At 36.8% G+C, this 12,783-nt stretch overlaps 3 protein-coding genes across 4 annotated transcripts; 1 reads left to right on the plus strand and 2 right to left on the minus strand.

Annotated features, from left to right (window-relative positions):
* Window positions 1–4,806: 4,806 nt before the first annotated feature.
* Window positions 4,807–6,479, minus strand: LOC118752923. 2 transcript variants are annotated; one of them, XM_036487771.1, is made up of 3 exons: window positions 6,335–6,479; window positions 5,949–6,253; window positions 4,807–5,887 (listed from the first exon to the last, which is right to left on the minus strand). In XM_036487771.1, the coding sequence occupies exons 2-3, from the start codon at window positions 6,167–6,169 to the stop codon at window positions 5,299–5,301; spliced, it is 810 nt and encodes a 269-aa protein (XP_036343664.1). In that variant the 5' UTR covers window positions 6,170–6,253; window positions 6,335–6,479; the 3' UTR covers window positions 4,807–5,298. The 2 variants fall into 2 exon arrangements, with proteins under 2 accessions (XP_036343664.1, XP_036343663.1); XM_036487770.1 differs by having other exon boundaries at window positions 5,949–6,221; window positions 6,284–6,478.
* Window positions 6,480–9,258: 2,779 nt separating this feature from the next.
* Window positions 9,259–10,236, plus strand: LOC118752924 (GPN-loop GTPase 3-like). Its single transcript, XM_036487772.1, has 2 exons — window positions 9,259–9,483; window positions 9,550–10,236. The coding sequence occupies exons 1-2, from the start codon at window positions 9,439–9,441 to the stop codon at window positions 10,219–10,221; spliced, it is 717 nt and encodes a 238-aa protein (XP_036343665.1). The 5' UTR covers window positions 9,259–9,438; the 3' UTR covers window positions 10,222–10,236.
* A 1,346-nt stretch (window positions 10,237–11,582) lies between these two features.
* On the minus strand, window positions 11,583–12,702 carry LOC118752925 (glutathione S-transferase 1-1-like). The gene has a single exon (XM_036487773.1). The coding sequence runs from the start codon at window positions 12,509–12,511 to the stop codon at window positions 11,852–11,854; it is 660 nt and encodes a 219-aa protein (XP_036343666.1). The 5' UTR covers window positions 12,512–12,702; the 3' UTR covers window positions 11,583–11,851.
* Window positions 12,703–12,783: the final 81 nt, after the last annotated feature.

Consider the following 12,783-nt stretch of genomic DNA (forward strand, 5'->3'; position numbering starts at 1 on the left):
TTTTTTTACTATTCTCATCAGCTGGCAGCACCAACAACTGTGTTCATTCACTTTAATGTAATCAATCATGGTGAAATAAATAATATATGGTGGAATAAATATTATTTCACCATGTAATCAATGAAATTTGTATGGCGAATTGTGCATCTTTAAAAGTTTTTAAATAGAAGATTCCGCGCTTTGGGGTTTTCACTTTTAGAATCGGAAAAAGCACCTCTACAAGCCCTCATTTTTATTTTTTTTTCAAAATTGGACCGAATTTATGGAAAATATCCCCCTAAAAAAATTGGCAGCTCCGTCATCGATGTTCTAGCAATTGGCCACCGATATTGTCTGCAGGGTGCGCTCATATAACCCAACCCGACTAAATAATTGGCGCCCGATAGTCTTTGGTGTGGGGAGGCTCTAACACTGAAAACTATTCAAGTACCAAATTTTCTCCTTATTAGCGCAAAATTATAGGGAGATTAGATACATTACTATTTTAGCACGCAATCTGATTCCCTTTTTACAAGTTGGTAAGTACATACATCTGTTTTATAATTTACGTATGTATGTACTTTGTACATATAAAATTTTTGTGATTGTGATTCTGTTCTCCCTGAACTTGCTTATTAAAGCCACACGTCCGTCCATGTTCTTCTTCAATTTTGTAATAGTTCACTCGTATTTTTGAGTCACTACATTTTACAACAACGAGATATGAATATATATGTAGTAACTATGCATGTCATTTACATACTTACTTATGGACACAGGTATGTACGTACGTATGTAAAACATACATACATATTGCACAAATAATTCTGATTAGAGCTTATACAGTAAATCGAATTGGATTGATTACACAGTGTATATTCTTTTCACATCTTTGCGGGGGTACTTGCAGCGTATACATATATATACATATATATATATATATACATACATATATGTACATATATATATATATATACTATATTTATATATATAAATGTACACATGCACATAATTGCATATATACTACATCCGACATGTCTATACGTACATATGTACATACATACATACATCTCCATATGTACATACCTTTTTATAATGGGCTGTTTATTATGTTAATCTCTGTGGTCCGCACAAATCATATTTCCACTCTCGATTATCGGTATTCACATATCTATGCCTATGCATTCATGTACATATATTTATGTGGGTTGTGAGAAAATGTTATATACATACATATGTAAATATTTTAATAAACATACTTGAAAAAAATGTTCACTCGATCCGTTTAAAACAAGAAGCACTCTTTTTTCATGAATTAATGAAAATACCGTGAGCCACGCAGATGGCTAATAATTAATTTGGCCCGTCCGATTTTTGCAACTGGATAACGAAATTTCGTAGAGCGCTATAGATTTCACGTCCACACCTTTCGCTGCCATCGAAACTAATGAAAACGGAACCTGTCTCCACAAAAAAAGTTCTCTGCTCCACCATGCCAACCATGATACAATAATTTTTAGAAGGTAGTTTCACTTCAAAATTTTTGACATAAACCGTGTCTGTGACAAACGAGCAATGTGGCCACTGCTACGATATACAACTTGGGGATTATCGCTTGTTATTTTAGATATTTTTTAACAGAACATGTAAAGATTTATATGTTTCATAACTGATCACTTAATTTTTAATATAAATATATGTATTTTATACATACATTTTTGCCACTGCTAATCACATGAATAAAAATCATAAAAATGAAAATATGACAGCAATATTTCTTGTTTATAATGGATTAGATCCATCGCACACCACGGACTTTATCGGCCGCCAATTTAGATGTGCTCGCTAGTCTTTCCATTGGACCACAACTTATTGGTCAGAGCGATTAAGCTGGTGTAATGTGCGCACCTCCATACATCTTCATGTACATATTTCAAGCGAGCCATATCATTTAAATAGGCGGCCGATAAAGTCTGTGGTGTGCGGTGGCTCTTATAGCTGTATCCTTACATCTATTCCGTGTGTTGCAATATCCACGAAAGCAGCAGTTAATTTTTTATTAAGAAAATTATTACAAAATATTCGAAAATTTCTATACTTATATGTTTGGCTTTTCTTTGTTTTATTTCTCCAACGTCAAAAGCTGAATTTTTTTTTTGAAAAAGTTGGTACAACAAAAAATGCGAAACACGTTTTCTGTCAGATAGCTAACATGGCGGATAATTTATTTTATATTTGAACAGATACACTTGAATTTTTCAATGTTTTAAATCATGGTTATGCCCAGCGTTGGTAATTGTTAACCAAAATTGGTAATTTTTTTTCTTTATTTCAAGTTTGGTAATTTGGTAATTTATTTTTCAAATTTGGTAGCTTTTTCGATTCGATCCTATATGTCAAATAGGTCAATATATGTTCTGATTCCACATTAGTAAGTGGCCCGTAAGCATTTCCTTTTATAGAAATACCAGGTAATCCTGAATGTTTCGCAAGGCGAAAGTTGTTCCAGCGTTCCTTGGTTACTATTTAGAATTATGTGTTCTTTAACCAACTTCTTGAAAGTGGCTATTACTAAGTTTATCCACCGTGTCCTTTCCTGGAATTTTTTTTGGGTGGTCCTACCTGTCCTTGTCAGTTCGTCAGCTTTGCAATTATCATTAATTTTCCAGTGAACCCGCCAATCATACAATGAATAGAATTCTACGTAAATACAAAACCGATCCGAAAAAGGACAAAAAAGTGGATAAAGTGCGGATTACTGATTTCATTTCCGGATACTTTGACGATCCGTTTTGCCATTAAAGTCTGCGGCAGGCAACAGTGTGTGAAACGTATACGTTTTCGGCCGTTTTTTCTGAAATTTGTCTGATTGAATTTTTCGTTCAATACGCTTTCTGTCTATGTGTGAGTCGAAAGCTTTCCTTCAAGTGTTGAATTTTTGATATATTTTCTTGGCACTTGTTTACAGTAGTCGAAAAAGTTATAGCCGCACCATATTTTGATAAGTTTTAACATATTATTTATTTTTGTAATTTTATTTTGGTTATTTCTTATAAAAATATAGTTATTTCTTTAACATAACTCGTGTAAATTCAAATTTCAAACTTTGTCCAATATTTAAAAAAAGTCAACAAGCTTTCGTAATAATTTTAGGTGAATGAAGCGCTGACATATCGAGCCCTAACTGTCAAAATAGCGTAAGCGACATTTTTTTCAATATATGTCTGCTCGATATGTATATTTGTACAGTTCTGCACATAAAGAAAGGTAAACGCTCTGATAATTATTGCTTGCCATGAGCAATATGCCATTGTTAATATGTTGGAGTAGTTTTCTGTTACTCTGATGTAATGCAGAGATGGAATATATGGTCCTGCCCTAGGACATCGCAACGTTAATTGGACATTTTTTATATGAATTGTGGTTTATTTTGGGTACTCCTTGGTCTTTAGGGAGTACTCTTTGCATGCATGCATGGAGTAGTCGCGATTTTTGCAGGGATTATCAAGATAAAAACTTTTGCCTGTGGAGACAGCAAGTTATGAAAAGGAATTTCTTAAAAAGCAACCCTGTGCTCGCCAATTATCAAACAGAGCCAGTAATGTCAGATTATGGGTAATTTCCTTATTTGAGGGATAATTTGTAATAAAAATTAAAATAAATAATACAAAAATAAAAACGCAAAGCCAGAAAGTTGAAACGACTTGACGGTACGGACGCATGCGTGCTCGTCCCTTTTCCTCTAACCCCCTCTCTTCTACAAGCGAGCACAATTGAATTCAATACTTGAACTGTGTAAAAGCGGTCTTACATTTGTTAAAAAATTAAAGCAGTTACAGGGAAGGTGGTGTTTCGCGTTCCAGGTGATTTTTACTGTTTCGTTCTCGCTCCTCTCTTTCAAGAGAGTAATTTTGTTATTTGACACTTTTTACAGGTTTTTACACTAAGTTATCTGGAACACAACTCTTAAGGCTCTGTTATGCATACTTGGCATTGCATGCACTGCTATACCATTTTTACGTAGAAATCAAAAACCAACAGATTTTTACGTATGTAATGCTGTGCGTTGGGTAACCGCTTACACGCGAAGCTCATTTAACAGATTCCTTATGTGACAACTCTCAAGCAATGCCAAGTATGCATAACAGAGCCTTTATGCCAGAATCATGAATGTGCAAATTTATCGGTTTGGAGTTATTGGGTTGACTTGATTAACCTTTGAGTGTTTTGTGTTATACCAAAACGCAGAATACCATGCGTACACGGAGACCACATATTTTACAAATTCAATTGCATAAATGTAGAGTTAAGTCTCGTAAAAAAAAACTTTCAAACTTGATTCGCCTTGGCATATGCTTTGATCATGGCGCGTTTCCTGTCTGCTACATCCGGAAGAATAACATCCCCGTTTACCATATACACATCGGGTTCAGGGCTACCACTGACAATCTTTCCGATCAAGAGGTGGTCCTTGACTATATTTAAAACAATCTACCAGCCCAATTCTGAAAACTGCAGGGAAGTTTGTTTTCCGGGAATTTCTATCTCCCAAGAAAGGAATCCTCCAATAATTAACTCCCAGGGAGTAGCATTTTCGAACATCGAAAAAGCTGTATGACACTTTATTGACAGCTCAACTCCGCCAATTAATAAAAAAAATCCTCAGGGAATTTTTATGCATGATAGGAGGAAAGGGAAAAAGAGAGAAAACTCCCAGGGGGTTTCTGTTCAGAATCTGCCTGTACATATATTTATTAAGCTATGTAAAATATATTTAAATTACCTTTTTGGAGCAATTCTATATTCTTATAACAACAAAACAATAGATTAAATCTCTGAACATACATACATACATTTATATTTATTTATTATTAAATTTAAGATACGCTATTCAGTTTAAGATACCCTAAGTAATATGCTTTCCACATTATTAGAAATATTAAAATTCTCTGAGCAATTGCAAAATTGTTACTGGCATCATCGAACGCTATTCGTTAATTGAAAAAACGTTAATATCTTATAAGTTGTAAGCTTAAAAAAATGTATAAAAATTTTGAATAGGTACAAAGAAAGCCCTCTGGCATATACATAGTGCCCATTCATACAATACGCGCAATTAATATATTGCGCAATTACGAAAAATAATTTCAAATTACATGCATACTTAACTACATTTCAGTTCGAAGATGACGATTTTTAGTCTTACATAACGCATTTCGAAAACTAAACAAGAATTAGGCAGATTTGAAGCCGCTTTAACTGCGTTACTATTTGGAAGATTGTGTGCGACCATACAAAAACAAATTAATTTCCTTTGTACTACAAATCCTGGTCCATATGATCGGCTTTCATATTATTAAAATCCAAACGACATGTATTGTTATTGTCAGCAAAGTCGTCGATATCTTCCACCTCGGGATCAGGATCAGAGAACTCATCATCATCGCCTATAGTATCAGCATCCGCTATATCTGTAGTACCAAAACTATCTGCACTTGTACTATCGCTGCTGGTTGGCGTCAATTCATTCTCTTTCTTACGATGGAGCAGCTCTAGCAGTGGAGGCGGCTGCCATAGCACCAATGCGGTACACGGTTTTTCGATTCGATTTAAAAGAGCTTCCGGTAAGAATGTGGATTTAATTTCTTGCTCATGAAGTCTTTTCAACTGGTCGCACACAGTGAAACGACTAGCATTTCGAAGTTTTTCTTCTAATTCTTTCGCAGTTACCTGATAGTCTTCGTAGGTGAGATTAGTAAAACATTTACCAGTACTGGTAGTAGGTGTTTCATCGCTAGACATGGAATTTGTATTCCCTTGAGCGTTATTATGTATATAATCACTAGATATGTGCAAGCCATTAAAATGGGCCGTAATTTTTTCTTCCGAAATAAATTGCTTGACCGGTCTACAATAAATAAAAAAAAAATTATGTTAGTTCTTCTAGTAAATAAAAGATTTTAGCTTACAAAGGGGTTTCCATTCCAGATTTGCGTTTCTGATGAAGAGCAGCTCGACTTTGAGCCTCATTATTGACGTGTGCTCGGAACTGCATAACGCCGTCTTGTCCCAAATTTGTGCTTGCTAACTTCCACGGCATTGTATGAAGATTCCATGGTGTTGGGGATGGTGTAGGCATTGAATGCGGCAAAGTTTGTATTGATTGCTGGTATGGTGGAGTGAAAATCATGTGTTGACCACCAGCAGTTGCCGCAGCTGCCGTCGAATCCTGGTCTATTCCGCTGTTATTGGCCAAAATTTAGACTCGTCAAAACTGTATACGCAATAATAAATTACTACTTACTGCATTACACCAGCACATAAATTGTGTTCTTGGCGTTGCATTTAATCTTACTCAGTTCTCGTATATTTTGCTGCAATTTAGTTAAAAAATTTCGCCTTCAGTCCTATTTACTTTTCTTCTCCGTTATTCTTTATGAACCAAGATTTATTTAACAAGGTGGTGTTGAGCCGACAGCTGAGTTTTTCGCCTGAAAAGCATTACGTCAAAATCAAGGTGTATTTAACAAGGTGGTCAAGGCGAATTTATACAAGGTGGTAGAAAGAATATAACAAACAACAACCACATGTATTTTGGATCAGGTGCAAAATGTCAAATCTCAATTCGCCTCAAAGTTTACATGTATTTTGTTGTTGCTATTCAGGGGCATGCTGTCAAATCAGTAGAAGCAAAAACAAAATACATAAAAGGCGAAAGAAAGAAGAAGAAATCAGCTGATTGGACAACATCACCTTGTATGAATACGCCTTCAAGATGGTATTAGGGCTACAGCTGAGTTTTTCGCCGTGGAGGGCATCACGTCAAAATAATAGTTGTGTTTTCGTATTCTCCAGCAAAAAATATCCAGTAACTTGCCAATAACCAAATTTCGGAGAGTAAGCCAATATTTACTCCCAATGAGTAAAATATGCAAGAAAGTACGAAAATGCAAAACAAGCAAGAAGTTGCTAGTTTTATGAACAGCTCATTAGTTTGTTATTTGCCGATGTCATTTTCTTAGAAAACTAATGTTTTCCATCTTTTTATATATTTAAATAGGTTTATTTTGTCAATTGCAATTCTAAAAGCACCACAAACAATTAATTTGTTAATGTGAATTACGCTAAGCATCATGCCATCAGTTGTTTTTCTTACTAGCAAATAGTTCTTGTAAAAATTTATCCAGTAAAAATCCAGTAAAACTTGCAAATTCAGCTATCATTTTTGCTCTCTCAATTTCCCCTCTTTTGCTAAATACATGACGACGAAAAATTCAGCTGATTTTACAACACCACCTTGTATAAATTCGCCTTGGTACATGCAAACTTTGGGGCGAATTGAGATTTGACATAACACCCACAATACAAATACACGATCCAGAAAATAAAGGTCGCGCCATTCGCTAACCCTCTCTTCGTCAATTTGACAGCATTCACCCAATCGCTGACGTCATAATATACTTTTGTTTACATTCACTGTTGCCAACTTCATGCTTTTCGCACCAAATTTAGTGGGTATTCAAAACGCGAAAATTTTTAATTTTGTGCTTGGTGCGTTTTTGGTGCTTTTGTTTTTAGTTTGAACCCATCAAATTAGAAAATCTTAAAAAAATGGAAGCAAAATGTATAGCAATCGTAAGTGCGCTAAGCAATTTTACAAAAATTTAAACAAAATCATGGCACAGTGGCAATCATAAGCGACAACGAAATATGTGCGGCACCTTCAATCATGCCAGAAGAAATCGACCGTTGTGCAAGAAACATTGATTTTTATTAATTTGAATCGGCATCCTAACAATAAAATTATGTATTCATATAAAGTCCATAAAATACACCAATAAAAATTTGGTGCTTTTTCAAATTCAAACCTTGGCAATACTGCCTTTTGCTCGATGCTTCTTCTTTTTCTTGTCGAGTTCGTCTTGCTCTCTCATTCTCATTCAAGAATGATAGAATACAAGATTGCGCCGATCACAGAGGATTTTTGAGAATAAATTTTGAGTGACGTCACACTGGTGCAATTGCGAGAGAGAAATGCCAAAACGTGAGCAAGAATGGAAGAAGAAATGTTGCAAGGAAAACGTAAACAGGTTGCACCAGAGTGACGTCATGCAAACAACGATTTTGTCAAATTCGTTAAGAGAGGAATAGCGGTCCGAGATCGGCGCCACCTTTGTATTCTCTCAATCGTGACATGTGGTTGTTGTTGTTTTAATCTAAATTCGCCAGTAACACCAGGAGTGTTTCTGAACTTTTCACAGCTGTTGATAGCAGATTGGCGAATAGGAAAATTTTCAATAAACTTATTTAAATATAAAACATAATGTTTTATTAGGAATATGCTGTGAATAAACAACCAATTTATCAGCTGTTTGTGAAACTTGCAAATTATTACTAGATTTGCGTTCGCGTACTTTTTTGAAAATTTTTTCTATGAGAGCGAATTCTTAGAAATAAAGTTACTGGAGAGTTCCTGGCAAGTTACTGGATTATTTGTAAACAAACAGAACTGTAGCACGGTGCAGCGAGCAAAGCGAGGTGCATCAATACAAGGTGGTGTTGATTGAACAGCTGATTGGATATTTTTGTCTCTACACTAGTTCAGGAGAATGTCATCCAAGACGAAATAGCGCAACTTTAGGATGTCAACAAAACGAAAGGCGAAAATTATCTCCTATTCCGTTGCGTTTTGACATCCTGATGTACTAAAAAGCAATAACCAAATACATGGGACTTTTACTTATATGCAATTACCATCACCTTGCATGGATGCGCCTCGGAACAGAGGTGGCGCCGTCAGTGGTACGGCTACTTTGGCTTGCCGATTTTGACAGTTGTGGTAGCTAGTAAATAAACCTTTTTTTTACAAATCAGCGGCAAGGAGAAATTTGAATTATAGTAAAAATTTTACTGTCAGAAATTACAGGAGAGAGCTGCTAGTTTTTTGGGCTAAGAAAAGCATTCCCGCATACTGAACGCGGATGTGCCAAATGAGTGTCCGGCATGCGGAGAGACTCCTCATGACTCGAAACATCCCTTCGCATGCCCGGAAAACCCGACAACGGCTTTGTCCCTGTGGACCACACGTCAAGTCTTGAAAGCAATTTTTTTCGCATTCTCTTTTGTATTTTCTCTTTGCTTCCACACGCGTCAACTTTAATTGAATTCAATTAAATGGGAAGCAACGAAAAGATAAAAGAGTCAAGAAAACTTGAAACGAATTGATGGAACGGAGGTATCTGTACTCTCCCCTCTCTTCTCACCTCCTTCGCCGGCGAACGAGCAGATGGAAAGCAAGGCTTGACGTGTCTGAAAGGGGACTAATTACTAGACAAAAGTCAAGAAGTCATCGATTGAGAACCGACTAAACTCGATTCCGAAAAGTCAAGTTTGTCAGCAAAAAGTCGATTTTTGATCAAAGGCGGAGCTGACTTTGCCATTCCTTATTTTGGCAACAAAATGCGATACGCTCAAGTTGTGATTGGCCCTGCCGGTAGTGGTAAAGTAAGTTAATTATAAAAAAATAGAACGTATGTACATTAATAACAATTATTTTCATCTTATAAACAGTCTACATATTGTGCATATATGCAGCGTCATGCCCAAGATTCAAAGCGAATCATTGAAGTGGTCAACTTGGATCCCGCTGCCGAACATTTTGACTATCAGCCTTTGGTGGATATCCGTGATTTGATTCAACTTGACGATGCAATGGAAGATGAAGAACTCCACTATGGTCCAAATGGCGGTCTAGTATTCTGCTTGGAATATTTAATAGAAAATCAAGATTGGTTGAAATCGCAGCTTTGTGGTGGTGAGGAATCTGACACTGATGAAATTGGAGGGGAACCTGATGACGACTACATACTCTTTGACATGCCTGGACAAATAGAACTTTTCACACATTTATCAATGGGAAAACAATTAGTAAATTTGTTGGAGTCTTGGAATTTCCGCATTTGTACAGTTTTTCTAGTGGATTCTCAGTTTATGGTTGATGGCGCGAAATTTCTCTCTGGCACAATGGCTGCTCTAAGTGTCATGGCTAATTTGGAAATGCCACATGTCAATGTATTGAGTAAAATGGATTTGCTTAGTAAAACCGCACGAAAACAACTGGACAACTATTTGGACCCAGATCCGAGAGCGTTATTGGGCGACGTCACACACGAATCGGCATGGGGACGAACGCATCGGAAGCTTTCTGAAGCGATTGGGAATTTAATTGAAGACTTCAGGTAATTGATGAAACTATATATACATATTTTATTGTTAGTGATGTGATAGTGCATTACAATAGAATTTATTGTGGTTGTCGCAATCGTATTATCAAAACGAAGAAAATTAACTCGCTGCATTGATGCTTTTTTTTTTGGATACAACGAAGATCATCTTTTTGTCAAAAGAAAATAGAGTTATTACGACCAAAGGGAGCTTTTAGCCCATGTGCCTATATTAAATGCGCGAAAACCTTTGATAACTCTGGAGTGACTTATTTACACTCAGAATAGTTTCAAACTGCGCATTGATGTTGGTAAGCACGGGGGAGGGACCTACAGTTTTACGCCCACTCCGAACGGCGATTGTATTTTTTATGAGAAGCTGTTTTTCATGGCAGAAATACACTCGGACGTTTGCCATTGTCTGCCGAGGGTCGTCAACTATTAGAAAAAATTGTTTGTTTGTTTTTATTTTTGATGTTGGGTTGAACCGGGCTTCAACACAGGCCCAGCGTGGTGGTAGCGCGCACTGCTAGCCCCTACACCACAGCGGCCGCCGAGCAAGTACAAGTACATAATTGAATTCTTATTAACTTTATTATGCTTAATTTGCGCTTGCATATCGCAGCACATATGACCAAATGGCAAATGGTTTATGCCTTAAACCCCGATTTGTCACTTCTGCCGCTATAGATTCTTTTAATAACCGTTTAGGTTTCGTCGGCGGAAAAAAAAGGGTGTGTTCGAGCTACGTAATAATTACCGCATATTGCTGCCTTGTTGCTTTCTAAATGTTATGTTGCTGATGCTCAACTGCAAAGCCTTCTGAAACGCTGCGGAAATTGTGCAGTAAAAATTTGTATTTTGCTTTTGATTGCCAATGATGAGCGCCTGTACCATTCTGAGCACACAACCACCTGACGTGGATAAGACGGAGCTTCGTCTGCCTCTAGAGACTCGGACCACAATAGCGCAACTTCGCTCTGGCTCCTGGTTGAACTCACGCCTGAGCAGACTAGATGCGGATGAGCCCAATGAACGTCCGGCATGCGGAGGGACACCCCACGACTCGAAACATCTCTTCGCATGCCCACAAAACCCGATTCGACTGACGCTTTTGTCCCTATGGACAGACCCCATAGAGGCTGCACGCTTCTTGGGTCTCCCGTTGGCTGAGCTTGACGACAACAACTGAGAGACTAGCCGATCTGGGCGGGGTTGTTGTAGCCGCTACAACAACAACCTACACTCCGAACGGCGATTGTATTTTTATGAAAAGCTCTTTTTCATGGCTGAATACACTCGGAGGTTTGCAATTGTCTGCCGAGTGGCGACCGCTATTAGAAAACCTTTTTTTATGTTAGTCGGAAACTGGGCTCGAACCCAGGCCCTCCGGAATGGTAAAATATGTGTATATTTAATATAGGATGTTTAATGCCGAAAACTAAATGCAACTGGCACTCTGTGTTAACTACGAAATCAAAATGTTTTGCGAATCATATCAAACCAAAGAAATATTCAAACGTAATTTTCATACATACATATATATATTTGATATCAATACATCTTAATAATTAGAACAAAGCATTAAATTTACTTGGGATCAAAACACTTAAAACCTCTGCTTTGCAATGCATTTACTTATACTTAGCTTATACCTTCGATTTTCGAGTTGGATGAAATGGATGTTTCATGTGAGAAAGGTCAGGTGGATTGTTTTCGAATTCAGAGATTTCCAACATTCCACCTTTTCCGATTTCCCATAATTCTGGATTTTCCTGTTTAAATGTTTCATACCACTTTTGCACCAATGGATAAGATGATATATCAAACCCTATTGCCTCTAAGCATAAAGTGGCTGACACCAACCCGAAATCGGCAATAGTTAGAAAATCTGCGGCAGCATATTTTTTGCCGCCATCACGCAAGTACGTTTCAAATACATTCAAAGCATTGTTAACCTTCTTCAAAGACATATCGGTACGTTGGTAATCAAAGAATATTGGTGCCATGCTATGAGCTGATATGGCTGAATAATAGAAACCCATATTGAAACACAGCCGTTGATTTACTATAGCACGTTTGTTGGCATCCCTCGGATAAAGGTTACTATTCGTTGCGTACTTATCGCATAGATACTGCATAATGGCAATGCTCTCCGATAAATAAAAACCATCATCATCAAGCACCGGAATTTCTTTTTGTGGATTCATCTGAAAGAAACACATAAAAACAATATTTAAATTTGCTGTGCCAATACTTTGTTCCGGCAGTGTATATAAATAAGACGTTTTTTCTAATCTTATCCCCATTTTACCATGTCTTATCCCTTACAAGTTGTTTTGCCAAATTGAGTTTGGAGTAAAATAGTAAATGTTTTTTTTTTGTTCCTTGGGTCAATACAAGTTTATTTGAGAAGGAATTTCTTTTACAATATGCATTTGGGCAAAACAACTTCAATCGAAAGAGGTTGTGGTGTCAAATGCAAATCGCAGAAATTGCAGAGAGACAAGTTCTTTTGCTATAATAGGTACAATCCCGTATTCCTCGGACTCGGACTAGTAAAACTGTCAAAAAATAAAAA

Source organism: Rhagoletis pomonella, unplaced genomic scaffold (assembly GCF_013731165.1).
Source record: "Rhagoletis pomonella isolate Grant_MI unplaced genomic scaffold, Rhpom_1.0 Rhpom_scaffold_01959, whole genome shotgun sequence".
Lineage (NCBI taxonomy): Eukaryota > Metazoa > Arthropoda > Insecta > Diptera > Tephritidae > Rhagoletis > Rhagoletis pomonella.

Bases quoted from the DNA above. Each gene is read 5' to 3' on its own strand.
- LOC118752923 (XM_036487770.1), bottom strand. From the start codon at position 6,324: ATGCAACGCCAAGAACACAATTTATGTGCTGGTGTAATGCA. The intron at 6,222-6,283 runs GTAAGTAGTAAT...GGCCAATAACAG, and splicing joins TTATGTGCTGGTGTAATGCA to CGGAATAGACCAGGATTCGA. The intron at 5,888-5,948 runs GTAAGCTAAAAT...TATTTATTGTAG, and splicing joins TCTGGAATGGAAACCCCTTT to ACCGGTCAAGCAATTTATTT.
- LOC118752924 (XM_036487772.1), top strand. From the start codon at position 9,439: ATGCGATACGCTCAAGTTGTGATTGGCCCTGCCGGTAGTGGTAAA. The intron at 9,484-9,549 runs GTAAGTTAATTA...TCTTATAAACAG, and splicing joins GCCCTGCCGGTAGTGGTAAA to TCTACATATTGTGCATATAT.
- LOC118752925 (XM_036487773.1), bottom strand. From the start codon at position 12,511: ATGGGGATAAGATTAGAAAAAACGTCTTATTTATATACACTGCCGGAA.